General features: G+C 39.1%; 2 protein-coding genes and 1 long non-coding RNA gene across 4 annotated transcripts in view; 1 reads left to right on the forward strand and 2 right to left on the reverse strand.

The window, feature by feature from the left end:
- Window positions 1–150: 150 nt before the first annotated feature.
- On the reverse strand, window positions 151–8866 carry LOC306914761. Its single transcript, XR_013788743.1, has 2 exons — window positions 8834–8866; window positions 151–878 (listed from the first exon to the last, which is right to left on the reverse strand). It is a non-coding gene; the product is annotated as an uncharacterized lncRNA (long non-coding RNA).
- LOC306914760 (ubiquitin-conjugating enzyme E2 D4-like) lies at window positions 1263–7597 on the reverse strand. Its single transcript, XM_079491949.1, has 7 exons — window positions 7404–7597; window positions 6285–6348; window positions 4561–4592; window positions 3783–3860; window positions 3513–3618; window positions 2481–2574; window positions 1263–1772 (listed from the first exon to the last, which is right to left on the reverse strand). The coding sequence occupies exons 1-7, from the start codon at window positions 7425–7427 to the stop codon at window positions 1727–1729; spliced, it is 444 nt and encodes a 147-aa protein (XP_079348075.1). The 5' UTR covers window positions 7428–7597; the 3' UTR covers window positions 1263–1726.
- A 4451-nt stretch (window positions 8867–13317) lies between the features above and the next one.
- The window catches only part of ipmkb (inositol polyphosphate multikinase b), a 152899-nt gene continuing 150803 nt past the window's right edge, over window positions 13318–15413 (forward strand). For both annotated transcript variants that reach the window (XR_013788844.1, XM_079492970.1), the window contains exon 1: window positions 13318–14398. Coding sequence is in view for 1 of the 2 variants with exons in the window: in XM_079492970.1 (XP_079349096.1) it covers window positions 14164–14398 (235 nt within the window). In the remaining variant the exon portion in view is untranslated. The remainder of the gene's footprint in view (window positions 14399–15413) is intronic.

The raw sequence follows: 15413 nt of genomic DNA on the forward strand, positions 1-15413 counted from the left end.
ATCGTCCATGTTGGAGTGCCACTTTTTCCAACCCGGTAGATTTTTTATTTGAAACTAAATGTAATGACAGAGAAAGAAATTAATAGGAAGAAAACGAATTCATTCAAGTAAACGAAGGAGTTTTGTAAAAACTTAGCTTATAGCAACAAATAATGATAAAACTCGTACCATTTTTTATTTAGTACAAAAGCTCTCCAAGACAAGGCTTTGGAACATAAAAATCAGCTTTTAAACATTTTGTGAGAGCAAATCTTCTCAGTGGGAAGGGGCCAAAGGGGGCATGCCATATTTACATAATTTAAATGTAAACCTTTAGACATGGATAATCATTAAATGTGCCTGTGTGAATACAACCAAAGATCTAACACTACAGCTGTTCCCATGCAGAGGTGCAGTGCATAGTTTTTAATGATATATTTTATATGATGTCTTGAAATTCTATTCTAAAGAATGGAGTAAAAATATTGGAGTGGTAATTTGTTGTGCTTCAAGAATGGGGTTCTCAGTGGAGTGCTAAACCCAAAATCCAGTGAACATATTCCCTCAAAATATGAAACGGGTGGCAAATCTCAAATTTCAATGACAAAATATTCACATTTCTCATATTTGTTTTGGCACATAACCTTCTTCAAAGAATTTACTCTTAAGAAGCGACTTAGTGCTGAAACATGAAAGTGTTTTTCTATTGGGATGCGTGCATTTAGTTGATTTGGACACTTGAGATGTTCTATTATGCCCAAAAGTTATGTTATAGAATAGGGCAACTGTAAATGTACATAAACTCGTGTTTATAACTCATTCAACTTTCAGCTTGTAGATCGGCTATAGAGGGTATGCGCGTGACATCATCATCATACCCGGAAGTTATGCAGGAACGCCTACTGAGCCTACTTTGTCACTCACTTTGCCACTCGATCTTCCATTCTTTATGCATGTGCATACCCTCTATTGTTGCAGAACTATTATGATGCCCAGAATAGGGACGCTAGGGTTCCCATGTGGTTAACATTCCAAATTCAATCAAATATCCAAATTCAAAATCTTCCTATGTCAGAAACCTCTCAAACTGTTCAAAAATAAATCTCAGTATTTGTCCTTTTACATTATAGACTTTTAGCTGATGCCCTTATCAAGTGCGCCTTAGTGATCAGAGATGTATTCAGTATTTTGTTAATACAGTCATACATTCGTGAAGACTCTGAAATTCCAGTTATAAGACAGTTATCTTTCTAAAGTGCATTCAAGGTAAAAGGGCAGCTGAATGACAAATGTTGTAATTTATTTCTCTCCTCTCATTGGCTTCAGCGAAGAAAACTGACAAAGCAGTTTTGCTAAACTTAAATTTCAATAATACATACATAACACACAATAATCAAACTTCTGGCATCAATTCTGAAGGGTCTGTCTGTGTTTGCATTTACAGTCTACATCACATCCTTTTATCTCTACAAAAAAACTTGTCAGAAATGATAAATGAAACTAGGGAAAACAAAACAGACATCCAAATGTCAAGGCATCCCTTCCAGGCTGATAAACAATGTTTATCATCTGTGCAAAAATAAAATCACCTACACCTCAATTTGAAAACAAATGATAAGACATGGTTGATGACAGTACAAGATGATAGATGTTACCTAATATTACTCAATATATCCATTCTATAATTTACAGTGTGCTGAGACTGCTGAGGAAAAAAAATGAAAAGAAAAAGAAGATTTCGTTGTTTTCACATGGCATACTTTTGGGTCCATTCTTTTGCTAGATGGTTGTATCTGAGGGGGGAAGAGAAATAAATAAAACAGTAAGTGCATGTGCAACTGTAGTGTATACACTAACTGAGACATTCTTGATGAGTAACACTTTTTTCTTAATGACTACTAACTGAGGTCAATGTGTATAAAGGTGTTCAGTACAGTGACTGCATCTGATATTCCTGTGGCTTCATTAAGGTCTTATTTACTTTTACCATTTTACTTGCTTTGATTTTGACAAACCAAATGCAACTTTCACAGCCACTTTCACTTTCCCAGGCTTTCGTGGCTACTAGGTTGTGAAGTTTAATACTTATGATGACATAGCAAACCTTGCTACAGAGAGCTTGCTAATTGCCATGCAGCAAAAACAAGTCCTGATGCATAATATATTTCTGCCTATTTTCCCTACTGGTGTTGTCGGCTTGTCGCTGCACTTTTGTTGCAATAGTGAATTTATGTATAACATAACATACAGCCATTTCATTTCCCCAAAATTATATATCAGGACTACTTTTGGTTTTAGTTTTTCCTTCAACAATTTGACAGAATCTGCTTTGGTTGCATTTGTTAATGTGCTAAAAGTATGATCCTACGATCTATTTAGCCAAACAAAGAGAGTGAAAGGAATTGCTACTGGCATACATTAATAACAAATACCTAATGAGTCTTGACATTAACAATACTGGTGTAACCATTTAAGCTATTGCCTGAATAGTGTATACTCACTTGTCCTTGTCATTCTTGTAGGTGTGCGCTATGTCAGGAACTAAGGGGTCATCTGGGTTGGGGTCACATAGCAATGAGCATATGGACAGTAGAACTGAAGCAGAAAAAAACAGAAAATTACAAATGAAATAAGACTATAGGCATCTGACTGATGCCAGTTTGTGGTTCGATGCTGATCCTGATTTTAGAGTCTTAGACCACCAATTACAGGTGTTTTGAACAATATGTCAAAAGGTGCAAAATGGTAGATAGTTGACTTTATTGAACCATTTTATAACATTTTATAAAATTGCCGATTTACAAGCTCACAACAATGTGTCAGAGAATATTTTTGATTGGAAATGTTTCACTTATAATGACATGTCCAAATTAGGGATGTGAGGTTGGAATGCGTTTCGGTCTGGCTCTAAACATACTTATGAACATCTTCCAATAAGATATATTGCCAATTTATCTGTGTGCTCCAGTACTACTACTACTACTACTACTATGGTGCCAATACTATGATTAACATTTGTATGTATTTACTATTTATTTTTGAATCAAAACCATTCTACTACATGTCTGTTTTACAAGAGAAATATTACCATCAGTGTATAATAAACTGAAAGCCATACAATATCACTGTCAACTACAATGTGTCACTCAATAACTGTAATTTTATTTTCTGACTAAATTCTTTGATAAATATCAATGAACGTTTTGTTTCCCTCCCAAACATGTGTAATTAGAGCTTTTTCAATTCAAACATGACATCATAAACATTTTAAATGGGCTCATATTTATTTCCTGTCAGTGTTTGCGCATATCAATAGCTGACAAAAGGTCCATAGCGTCTTGTAACCAGTATCACATCCTTGAAATAAAGAGAGCTTTGAATATTTGTTATAATGCTTGATTTTATCTTGCCATACACAACAGACACAAGAAACCAACAGACTTCCTATTTCCTAAAGTATACAATATATATACACAAGGATATTGACTGCTAGTTTGCCAAGGCCTAAATAAGACTTGTGTTGTGTTAGTTACCTTTAGATACCGTTAGGGCTGGAGACCACTGTGACCGTAGAATGTCCAAACAGATGCTCCCATTGCTGTTTATGTTTGGGTGGTAGATCTTTGTTGTAAAGGCTAGCTGTAAAAAGATGATCAGTGGAAGATTAAATAATTTCCCTCAATTGATCTGATTTAATTTGATTATAAAGGCCTCATGGAATATTCACAAAACAAAGCAATGTGGCTTGAGATATACTTGCACTATAGAATAATCCCAGTAAGATAAGAGAACCCAGCTCTTGCCTTTGGTGGTTTGAAGGGGTAGTCAGTGGGGAAGTGGATAGTCAGAAAGAAGACTCCTCCTTGGTAAGGACTGTCACCCTGACAGGAGCAGAGACATGACCCAGAGTTCCGTCATTAGAACACGTCATTTAAAGGAATACTTCAAGCTTAATTTGCTGATGATGTCATAAGCAGGTAAATATTTTTGTTATGCTTTCCACAGACGACCTCTGAGACACATAGCAGTAGGAACATAACTGAGACACAAGTAGTCAGAAATGGTACCATTATATTGAGCTTTAGTGAAGACAGATACTACTGGAGATATACAGGACCATAATGGAAACAAGACCCTAGTGCTTTTTGTGTTATCCGTTTTAACAATCGTTGTAAAATCATAACGCTGTACCATTTGCAAACTGTTTAATAAAGTATTCTATGAATCAAAAATAAAAGGTTGAAGATTTGTTTTTGCAATGACTGAAAGAAGTGCACCAATAGAACATTTTTTGCTCATAAGCAAATGGTGGTGGTAGATTCTGGGTGCAACCACATACAATTATCACCTGCCACCAGCAAGACAATGGCACGTTTGGAACATTCTAGGCCTAGGGCATAGACTATTCTAAACATAACTGGATGGAAAATTCATGGAATGGGCTGGCGATTACTGGAATTTAAAAAGTGGAGTGATAGGCTGAACAACTAATATCCCTCGACGCCACTAATAGCCAGTTATTTTAATGGGCTCCTCAAGTCCTTGTGAAAAGACAGATAGCTTAGATGTGATAATACTTACTGGACCCATTATGGTTGCCTGCCAGTGAAACACTAGATGGGAATGAGAGAGAGAAACAGACAAACGGAGAGATGGACAAAGAGGAAGATTCAAACCATGTAATTTAGACACATCAGTACCTAGGAATGAAGCAATTCATCAAATAATAGATTCATTGAATGACAGAAAGCATATCAAATTAATATATTGTAATTATTTCTAATGTATGCTATTTACAATACCACCAAAATAATTGTCTTTCTTTGTTCCATATTACTAAAAGTAAATGTATGTTTGTGACATATGGGTATTGGATAAACATTTTGCAGTTTCAAGACTTCTGTTCGGGTAGAGATAACTTTAATGAGCATTTAAAGAACGCACGCAAGAAAGTCGTCACTAATGCTCATGATAAAATGGTAAAAAGAAAAAAAAGAAAAAAAGAATTGATGACATCAGCTGCTACCTTATATCCCCATGGCTGAGAGGTCGGCTAGAGGCAAAAAGTGTGTGGTTGCCTAGAGACGAGGCAGCCAATCAGGACGATAGGTTGTCAGTACAGCCAATGAGAAACATAGGTCTCAACTACAGCAAGTGGGCATGAAAGCACCGCAGAGAGAAAATTGACCAGCTGTGCTTACACAGCAGCTGATAATAAAAAAATCAATTCAGTCTGTGTCTCAGAGGAGGGCTGATGACATTTCATAATCTCATCTACCAGTGACATCATTGATAGGGATTCGAGAATCCAAGCCAATAGAAAATGCAGGCTTTCTTCTATTCCTGGAAAGTTTGCATGCAATAATGGAAGCCATTGTTCTCATCATGTTAATAGAAATCAAAATAATGTTTTTGAAAAACAAATCTGTCAAACGATGATGTCACTGGTAGTGTCCACAGCTCTCCTGAGACACCGACCAAGTAGATTTTATTTTACCATTTTATCATGAGCATTAGTGAGGACCAATTCAATTAATATAAGTTGAAAATGGGTGAAGTGACTGAAGTCTCTTTTTCTTACCTAATTTTACCATCAGTTTATGTTCTAAATGAGGCACATAGATTTAACAGAATAATCCAAAAAAATAAGCAATATAATAATTGATATTGAAAGTAACTTGTCTAATGAGAAAAATATCAATCGCTCTCCCTCTCTGCCAGAAGTCAGCTTATTGCTCGCTCTCCCTCTCTGCCAGAAGTCAGCTTATTGCTAGCTTGTTGCTAGCCTAAAACAATCACCTGTTCCCTTCCAACAACAACCACTCTCTAGTCTCAGGCTGCATTTGGATTATTTAAAAGGTAAATCAATCCAATGGACCACAGAGTTTTCTCTGCAGTGTTGCAGATGAGCAGCACCAGTTGGTGAAAGCTGGGGTTAATTCATTTAATTCCCAGAAGCCATATACTCTCCCAGTTAGAGTATATGTGTTCAGTTCCTGTTCCAGTATACATCTAGCTCTTATGATTTTATTATTTGGAGTGACTAATTGTTAATTTGCCCTGCATTAGTATTGTTTATGTAAATGAAAAGAAAGCAGGACAACCCTTGTCCTACAGTGAAATGGAGTGAATTGTAGTAATTGTAATTCTTGAACAAGGTCAGGTGAGTGTTATTAATACAGGTTCAACAGGTCCATTTACATTCTAGCATTGAATGCAGCCCCACAGTGGGAATGGAATCCATTCCTGCTTATAAAATAGAATGTTTGAGATGCACCACTCTGGAAACCAGTGTGTAAACTCACAGTCATCCCCCACTGGACCAGCAGAGCACTGGGCTGGAGGATCTCTCTGCAGATCATTCAGCTCCTGAGTACACACACACACACACACACACACACACACACACACACACACACAGAAATAAAATGTAGTATCTTGATTTAGACTTACATTAATAGTCTGTGGTATTAATGTATCTACAAAAAATACAGAAGTAATATATTGTAGCTGTTGTTTTAGTGTTTTTCATGGCAGTGGCTCCGGGGGGTAGAGCGGCCACTTTAGAACCAGTTTGAGTCCGGGTTCCGCCAGAGTTCGTGTTGGAAGTGTCCTTGAGCGAGACACTGAACCCCTATGCTTCAGGTTGGTGCCTTGCATTTCACTAATTTCCCCGATCATGTCAAATAGTGTAGAAACAACAGTACATTAAATTAAATTTAATTCAGTTGTAAACTGGCATAAACAAGGGTGGATTGTATTACTATATCCACATGGTGCACTGCCAACTTGCCAAGTGCCAACCAATTCTTCCTTTAAGCAAGGCACTGAACCCAAAATGCTCCAGGGATGCTGCACTGCGCTGACCATGATGCTCTGACCTCTCTGAGCTATGTATACTGTAGTATGTGTATCTAGGGATGAATTGACATGTTTGATATTTCAATTATAATGTTATAGATAGATAGATAGATAGATAGATAGATAGATAGATAGATAGATAGATAGATAGATGATTCTAGAATACGTTCTAGGTCTCTCGCCTTCACTGCTGTCAGGGCCACTACTCTGGTTGGGTCGATTAAACAAGACAAACCAAACAAACTAAAGCAGTAAAAAGTGGCAGTTTTACAGAAATGCAGCCAAGGAAGCACATTTTATTGGGAATTTATAGATTATGTAACGAAAGTCAATTGTAACAAGTTTCGGCATAGCTCTTGGGATACCGAAACTAAAGTTGTCATTGACTGTTGTTGCTATTCAACATGGCCGTGTCGACAAACGGACTCATATATACAATATAATGTTCCCAAGTACGAAATAAGACGTTTAGGTATATGAGAATACTGAAACCTTTTCAAATAAACGTTGTTTTTAACTATTGTACTATAGTAGTATACATTCTGTGTAAAATGCTGACTTACCTTCTGGATTCTTTTCAGTGCCATGTTGTCTGACCTCAATCGTGCCTGGACACAGTTTAACTCGCTATATTTTCTTTGAGTCGAAATGTGATATTATTGCTGGAGAGGTCAATACAATACATGTAATTTCTTCCCTGAGTATCGCGGTCACCAAGGGTGTGTTGTGTTTTTTTATAATAAACCTCTTTTGTTTCCGCTTTCTACTCCTGTTGACGGATGACCCTCCGAAGTGAAGAATCATGGTAAATGTAGTAGTTCCTCCTTGAAGCTATAGATGCAGTTTTGCTTGTCGCCCAACAGAGGTCAGGCTTGTTTCGGTTCAATTGTTTGCATAGAATGATAGATTTACAACGAATGAACACTTTGACTTTACACAGAAAAAAAGATCTGAAAATGTTGCATTATACTACATAGCCTAGTACTTTTGTGGAATTAAAAATACTTGAATGAGTGGCTGACATGTTTCTACATTGCAGCTTGATTACTAAAGTGTGTGTGTGTGTGTGTGTGTGTGTGTGTGTGTGTGCGTGCGTGTGTTTGTACATTGGTAAATCATCATATGGGCCTGGGCTGTGGCTCAGCGGTCCAGGCACCTTGGCCGGTAGCCCGAGTCTGGCAGTGTGTCGCGGGTTCGACTCCCGATCCCGACAGCCTTTACTGCATGTCACCCCCCCATCTCTCTCCCCCATTTCCTGTCAGCCTACTGTCTGTCCCGACTCCCTCTATAAAAAATATAAAATAAAAGCGAAAGCTGCAAAAAAAGAAATCATCATATGGCATAATGGTGCTAGCTTCCTAATGACCCTGTCTTGTCTATATTATGTAAGATGGACATTGCCCTAATAGCATAATTACTGTGTAAACAGTAATCATGCTATTATGAGAAGACATGAGAGGCTCAGCTGGAATAGCTTATGTTGTTGTAAACAAAGCTGTATTTTGTTGACCTTTCCCAGTATTTGTGTTATGTAATTGATTTTCCCATTAAGATACCATGATCTTTCCGACAGATAGGCTAATTGTCACTGCAATTGGGGAAATTGTTCTGGTAAAAGAGGATGCTCTATGTGTGAGATTCCTAGATAATTCATGTCCAAGGGAGTGGTTTGAGGCAGCAATGAATACATTTAAAATAGAAATTGTTTCCTTCACCAAAAATGTATCTTAAGAAGTGTTTTCATAAATCCTACTGTCACAGCAAATAACTCGTGTGGATTACGTGCTGAAGGGGAACACATTTATTCATTAGTCTCTCACCCTCTCAGATCTTCAGAGATTCTATAGTCACACATTTTTCAAAAAGGAAATATGCTGAAATATAATGACATTTTTAAAGTATTCATCAATAACACAAAAGCAATTTAAAGCATCTTAGAATAGAGGGTATGCGCGTGACATCATCATCATACCCAGAAGTTATGCGGGAACACCTACTGAGTGGCAAAAACTACTTTCTGGCCTTGACAGCCCATACATCCAAACAGAAAAGTCCTATCTGATTGCATTAAATGATGTTAAACAACATTAAACTCACTTTACCACTCGATTTGCCACTCACTTTATGTATGCGCATATCACATACACTTCACGTACACTTAGCACTGTCAGTGTCACAGGAATCAAACTGGTGAACATCCAATTACCGTACATCTGGACATCTCTTGTGATGTGTTTCCCCTAACAATCCAAGCAAGGAGATTGAAAGTTAAGGAAGGCAGGACGTTCCAAAACCTACAGTACTTGAAAAGGCTGTTAGTATTTATTATTACTAACAGCCTAAAAAATACTAACATTATTGAATTTCAGACATGACAGTATAGTGAGAAATGTACGTATACACACGCAAAATGTTATGTTACCTAAAACCTGTACAATGTAGCAGGGTAAGCAGGCTGTAAAATCAGGTGCACGTACAGCACACACTGTTCTTGATCTCCTGGCACAAACTTATCAAAGACATCCATATTTGCCATGAGGACATGACATGCAGAGAGTAAAGACTCACTTAAATTCAACATATCAAAGCTATCCTATTAATGGCAATTAATGCAACTATCTCCCAGAGCAGGTGGAGTGAAGTCGAACACATATCCAACAAATTAGCATGGCCTACATTTAGATAAGAGAGGGCACCACCCATGCTGTAGGTTAAGTCATTTGCATAACACTCCCCTGACCTACATACCTTTGGGGATAGGGAACACAAAGCCATGACTAGTGTGTCACCAGTGGCGGAAAGTAACGTACATAAAGTGCATTTACTGTACTGCTGAGTACAATTTTGACTTTTACTTTACTTGACTATTTCAATTTTTTGATACTTTTACTCCAGTGTAGGCCTATATTAAAGGCAAATATTTTCGTTTTTACTCCACTACAATTATTTGACATAGTTAGTTACTAGCAGCGTTAGGTGATTAATAAAAATATACATTAACCACTTAAGCCCCATTTTATACCTATTTTCATACTTGTAACAGAGTATTTCTATACATTGTGGTATTGCTACTTTTATTTAACCTGCAACTACCGCCCTGTTTCCATCCTTTGTTGTCTCCACCAGGCCGAAGGCATGGGGAGAGAGTATGTTTTGCACTCCGTCCGTCCGTGTGTGTGTGTGTGTGTGTCCTTCCGTCCGTCCGTTACCAGCTAATCTCCGGCACCGTTGGCCTGATCCATGCCAAACTGTGCACACACACTCCCTGGATGCCAACGACGAACCTCTGCCCCAAATATTTCTCAACGGCCTGTTATAGCGCCACCATGAGGCCGATTTAGGCAAAACACATTTCTGTAGATAACTCGTACACATTTTATCCATACATCACACAATTCGGTATACACTATCTCCATAGTCATGTGATCAACACAGATCTGCACAATTTCCCATCTTCCATCCTGATTGGCTAAGATTGGCTTCCAAAGCTCTCATGGTGGCGCTATAACAGTTTCTGTTTTTACCTATAACTGCATCAACAACTTATGTATGCGCACTCCCATGAGGCCGATTTCTGCAAAACACATTGTTTATGTTAGTCGCACAGATTTCATCCAAATCTCACGCAAATCGGTACACATGATCTCTGTAGTCATGTGATCAAGTCGAGCCTGTTGGATTTCTCAGATTCTACACTGATTAGCTAAGATTGCCTTCCAAAGTGTTCAGGAGTAGCCTGTTTTGTACAAAATGCTGCACATGTCCTGCTCATCCAGAATGCTATCCTCAGAGATGCTATGAGTGATCTGGCTCTGCATTTCCTCAACAAAATGAAGAAAATTGTTGCAAGAAACAAACAAACAAACAAAAAAACATGTTTATATTACTCCTAAACATTTTGCCAAACATCACACACACTCCTATCCTCCTGGTGGAGACCTGTGCCCAGAAGGGCACTTTTTCTAGTTCTCTTTGATTGATTGATTGAAAAGTTTATTAACATTTTGCAGAATTACAGTACATTTCAACTCAATACAAAGACTGTTAACTGTGAGTGGAGTCAATGGACGGCCCAATAAAGCATTACACTTGTTTACAAGAGGGTCCACCTTGTTCAATTCATCAAAACATTTAGAGACGTACAAATAGACACTTCTATATAGCCAAAGAACAGAACAGGAATTCATCATAATAAAAAAAAGGGAAAAGAAACATTACAAAACATACAGTGAGGGGGAAAAGGGGGGGACGGGACGTTATAGAGATTCATTAGCAAACAGATCAGTAGACTTCGCAGAACCAAAACTGCTGTTTGATCTTGCTTAACAACTCCACTGACTGTATTTGACCAACTACATCAAACGTGAGGTAGACTCAGGCACTATGGTCATGATGGACCTCCAAAAGGTGTTTGACACTCATTGTCACTGTCAATTCTACTGAATAAGCTGAAGGAGATTGGTTTTGATAACACATCTGTGGAATTAAATCCTACCTTGAGGGAAGAGAACAAGTGGTTGTGATCCTGTCAATGGAATCCTTATCCTATCCTTGTCTCTCCCAGTGAACTGTGGTGTTCCCCAGGATGTTAATGTTACTTCCTTGTATACATTAATAACATGAAAGCAGCCTGAAACTGCAATTTGTTCTAGTTGACTGATTAATCACCACTCCTGGTATCGGGCAAGGACAAAATGCAAGTTGAGAAAGCCCAAAGTTCTGAACTCAGCTAAATCTGAATTTGGCCTTATGATAACTGTTGTGTATTAATCATGCATAGCAGATATTACACACCATTCGTAATGCAAATGATTTCAAGGTCAGAGTTGACAATATAGTAATCTCAAGCAAAGACTTATTTGGGCTGTAGGCCTATTCTTGACAACAAACTTAATATAAAGGGGGAAAATTGCATCAAAAGTTATCAAGAAAGTCAATCAAAGAACAAGATTTTGGGCAGGATTTCCTCTTTTGTCAACAATGCTCTCAAGACTCTACCTGGAGCCCCATTTTGAAAAAAATGCTTCAAACCTCTCAAAATACCTCTCAAAATAATACTGATTACTTATCTGCCTTAAGTCTATGGACCACCTGACCTAAGTCCAACACTAGTTGGGTAGAAGACAGCTAGCAAATATCAATGGGATTGGAATTTCAGATAGTCAAAGGGACTTATGCTTTATTTAATGTACATTATATCATGGGGAGAAGTAGGTTAGACACTCTGTACAGATCTGTGATAAAGTTGTTCTGCCAACGAGCACAGGGATCAGACAATACTAGCTGCTTTAAGGACAAGCTGAACCAAGATAGGCTGCACCAAAACAATAGCTTTCAGGCCTAGCTGAGACATCTTATGATCTTGGCCACTACAAAATATGTCATATAATGTATTATATTGTACATGTACTATAAGTGATGGCAAATATAAAGGTTATAAACAACCATTATTTTACAGAGGATTACTGTATGGAATGGAATCTCCTTTCTAAAAGCTGCTAGCTACAGTATAACCAACTGTAGTTGTAGAACCAGTATTGGAATCCTGTTTATGTTGTAATTTTATTCCACTCTTTTACAATGACAATTCTGACACCATGCTTTGTCCGTAGCGTGCAGAGCCGGATTTACCTTGCTGAGGGCCCCCGGGCTGGAGCAAATTTGAGGGCCCCCCTTGGGGCGCGCGGCGAAGCCGCGCGTCCCGCGATTTGGCCGAGCGGCGCAGCCGCGAGGCCGAAAAAATTTTGGGCTATTTTGTTTTCATTTTGGGGTACCCAGGCCCCTAAAAAGAGAGGCAGGCAGGCAGAAGCTCTCAATGGTTTAACCATAATACAACTAAATACAATAACAATACACACATTTCACTTGAATTGGATTTCACTTTACAATTTTATAATTGTCGGGGGGGGCCCCCGGGCTTCAGCCCACCCTAGCCCAACGGTAAGTCCGGCTCTGGTAGCGTGACATGTGACATGCCATCAAAATCAACTGATTTATGATTTGTCCCCATTATTGCATTTGTTCCCAAATGTGTCCTATTGTATGTCTCTCTCTCTCTCTCCGATATAATGGAGCTTTATTGTTATGAGAAAACAAAACATACATTTACATTTCCAGATCAAGTGTCAACTGAAAACAAAAATGGACGTGTAAACAGAGCCTGCAACAAGCTGTTAGGAATAATATATCGTTATAGGTAGTACCGTAGTAGGCAGTAGGCACTAGTAGGCAGCCAAGGATAGCACTATATCTTGGTATAAATTAATTGACAGCACTTTCTCTGTCGCACGCACACACACACACACACGCACGCACACACACACACACACACACACACACGCCGCGTTGGGCTCGCGACCTCGCGTCTCCGAAAAGCATCGCTCATGATCACTATTTTGTATTTTCATTTTGTAATGGAAAGTGTTACACCGAAGCTGCCACAAACGTGTGTTTTTACGACAGTAGATCTGTCGTAAGTGTAGGTGGCTGTAGCATGCGTCATGTTACGTCGATCGCCGCCTACACTGACCTGAATATCTATCACATATGAGGAACACACGGATCTCTTGCAAGATCATGCATTTTAGAGCGATTGACAGTTTCGTTTTCCAACGATGAGCCCATGGGACCGAGGCTGCTGTGAGGAGCCATGTGAGGATGACAAGACTATCTGTCTAGGGACGTTATTGGTTTAGATTTTAGAATGCACAGGATCATCAAGATCGCTATCGAAACTGGACTAAATGGACTCGTATGTGGTTTTGGAGGGTAATAACGTGCTGTCCTTTCCCCCGCGGCTCTGCAATTAAACCTGACTGGATATTATCTGGATATATCATCACTCCCTTGTCATCAACACACACCACCATTATCCAGAGAGAGAGAGAGAGAGGCAGAGAGAAAGAGCTTCAAACATACCGAGGAGTGTTTACGTCTCTCCAAGCGAGGAAGTGGGATGTGGCTAGAATGTATTTATGCTGCTGTTCAAGATATGAAAAGCATTGAATCAGCACTGCTTTGGGTCTGGGAGCACTGCTTCATTATTGTGCACACTAGTAGTAGAGACTCATCGTCGCCCTGCTTGGGTGGGTTCAGTTGCAGCGAGAACGAGTCCTGTCGCCGGGGACGTTGGTCGGGGTTGAGCCTGTCCTATGAGGGGTCCTCAACCTCACGACACCACAGATTTATAAATTGTGCGGGGCTGCTATCTTCACTGGTGACGTAATAGCAATATGTGAATCTATAAATTCACATCAATTATCTTTTTTTATTTATTTATTTTTAATTTTTTGGGACTAGTAAAGTAAGAGCTTATTTGTGCGAATGTCGTCAACTCAGCATCAAGTGATGATGGAGTCCTCTTTGGCACTGGGCAGACTGGAACTGACCCCGAGCAGCCCGACAGCAGTGGGGGTCAGCCTGGGGCCGCTGCTCTCCTCCGGGGGCCCCCCGGCCAACGAGAAGAACGGCCAGCCGCCTCCTCCGGGGTCTCACCTGAACGGTTGTGTCCCGCTGTCTCATCAGGTGGCAGGTCACAAGTTTGGCGTGGATACAGTAGGTGAGTCAGTGCATTGGATATTGGATGTGGGACTTTGAATAAAATGTATGTAGGCCTACTTCGCTTAGTTTTCTCACAACAGCAGTTGCACAACTGCATGTCTGTCAATTTATCACTGATATGCATTGTTCAAAATTCATTCATTCACAGGAGACATAATGGTGATCAATGACTCCACTGTGTGTGTGTTGAGCTGCTTGAATTGAGTGGATTATATATCAATCAGTAACTGTAACAGTAAATGTCAGGTTCAGTTCAGTACAATCGCACCTGGATGAGTCATGGCAGTAAGCAGTTGGTCAATGAGTTACTTGACTAAATTACAGGCCGCTGACATGTCTCTGTTTGGATCCCAAAGATCTACTGGGTTTAAAACATGTTTTCAGAAAATGGTCTGTGTTTACTTGAGCCACCCTGTCGGAGGGCACCCATATACTAGTATTACTAGTATTCTATCCTACTACTAGGTAGTTAACCTCATTCCCATCATGGTGTCACTGTCGCAAGTGTAATTACTCCCTAATGATGATTACACACCAAGAATGACAAGAACAAATGTACTTCCTGGAATGGTAGGAAATTCACAGTATGAGGGGTCATCACCAATTTGTGAGGCCTCTAGGTGACGAGTATGACTCAATGGCTGGCACGCCAAGACCTGTCCATCCACATTCTTTATGGTTCTGTTAAATGTTGTCGATCTTCTTAAAGCAGAATACTGTTTACGGCATTAGTAAATAGTAATACAGCAATGTATATGCATTTCTGTATACATACACAAATTATATGAAACGCAAGAATATGATTCTGTGAGATCACATTTATCACAAAAGATTCTGAAACACACTTATAAAAACTTATTTATGACTTGTTCGTGTCCTTCCACTCTCCAATGCAACAGGAAATTATATGTAATATAACATGATGGACATTTTGGAATTCTCGCCAGTCGCCATGACTAATGTTCTCCTTCAAGGTGGACAAAACAAAAGCGTCAAATGGACCACTAAAGTTG

This window comes from Electrona antarctica, assembly GCF_951216825.1.
Source record: "Electrona antarctica genome assembly, chromosome: 22".
NCBI classification, from domain to species: Eukaryota; Metazoa; Chordata; class Actinopteri; order Myctophiformes; family Myctophidae; genus Electrona; species Electrona antarctica.

What these genes read in the sequence shown, in the direction of transcription:
- LOC306914760 (XM_079491949.1), bottom strand. Translation starts at nt 7,427, where the DNA reads ATGGCACTGAAAAGAATCCAGAAG. An exon ending in ACCCCTTCAAACCACCAAAG is followed by an intron (nt 3,619 to 3,782) that starts GCAAGAGCTGGG and finishes ATCTTTTTACAG; the next exon opens with CTAGCCTTTACAACAAAGAT. An exon ending in AGCCCTAACGGTATCTAAAG is followed by an intron (nt 2,575 to 3,512) that starts GTAACTAACACA and finishes TTTCTGCTTCAG; the next exon opens with TTCTACTGTCCATATGCTCA.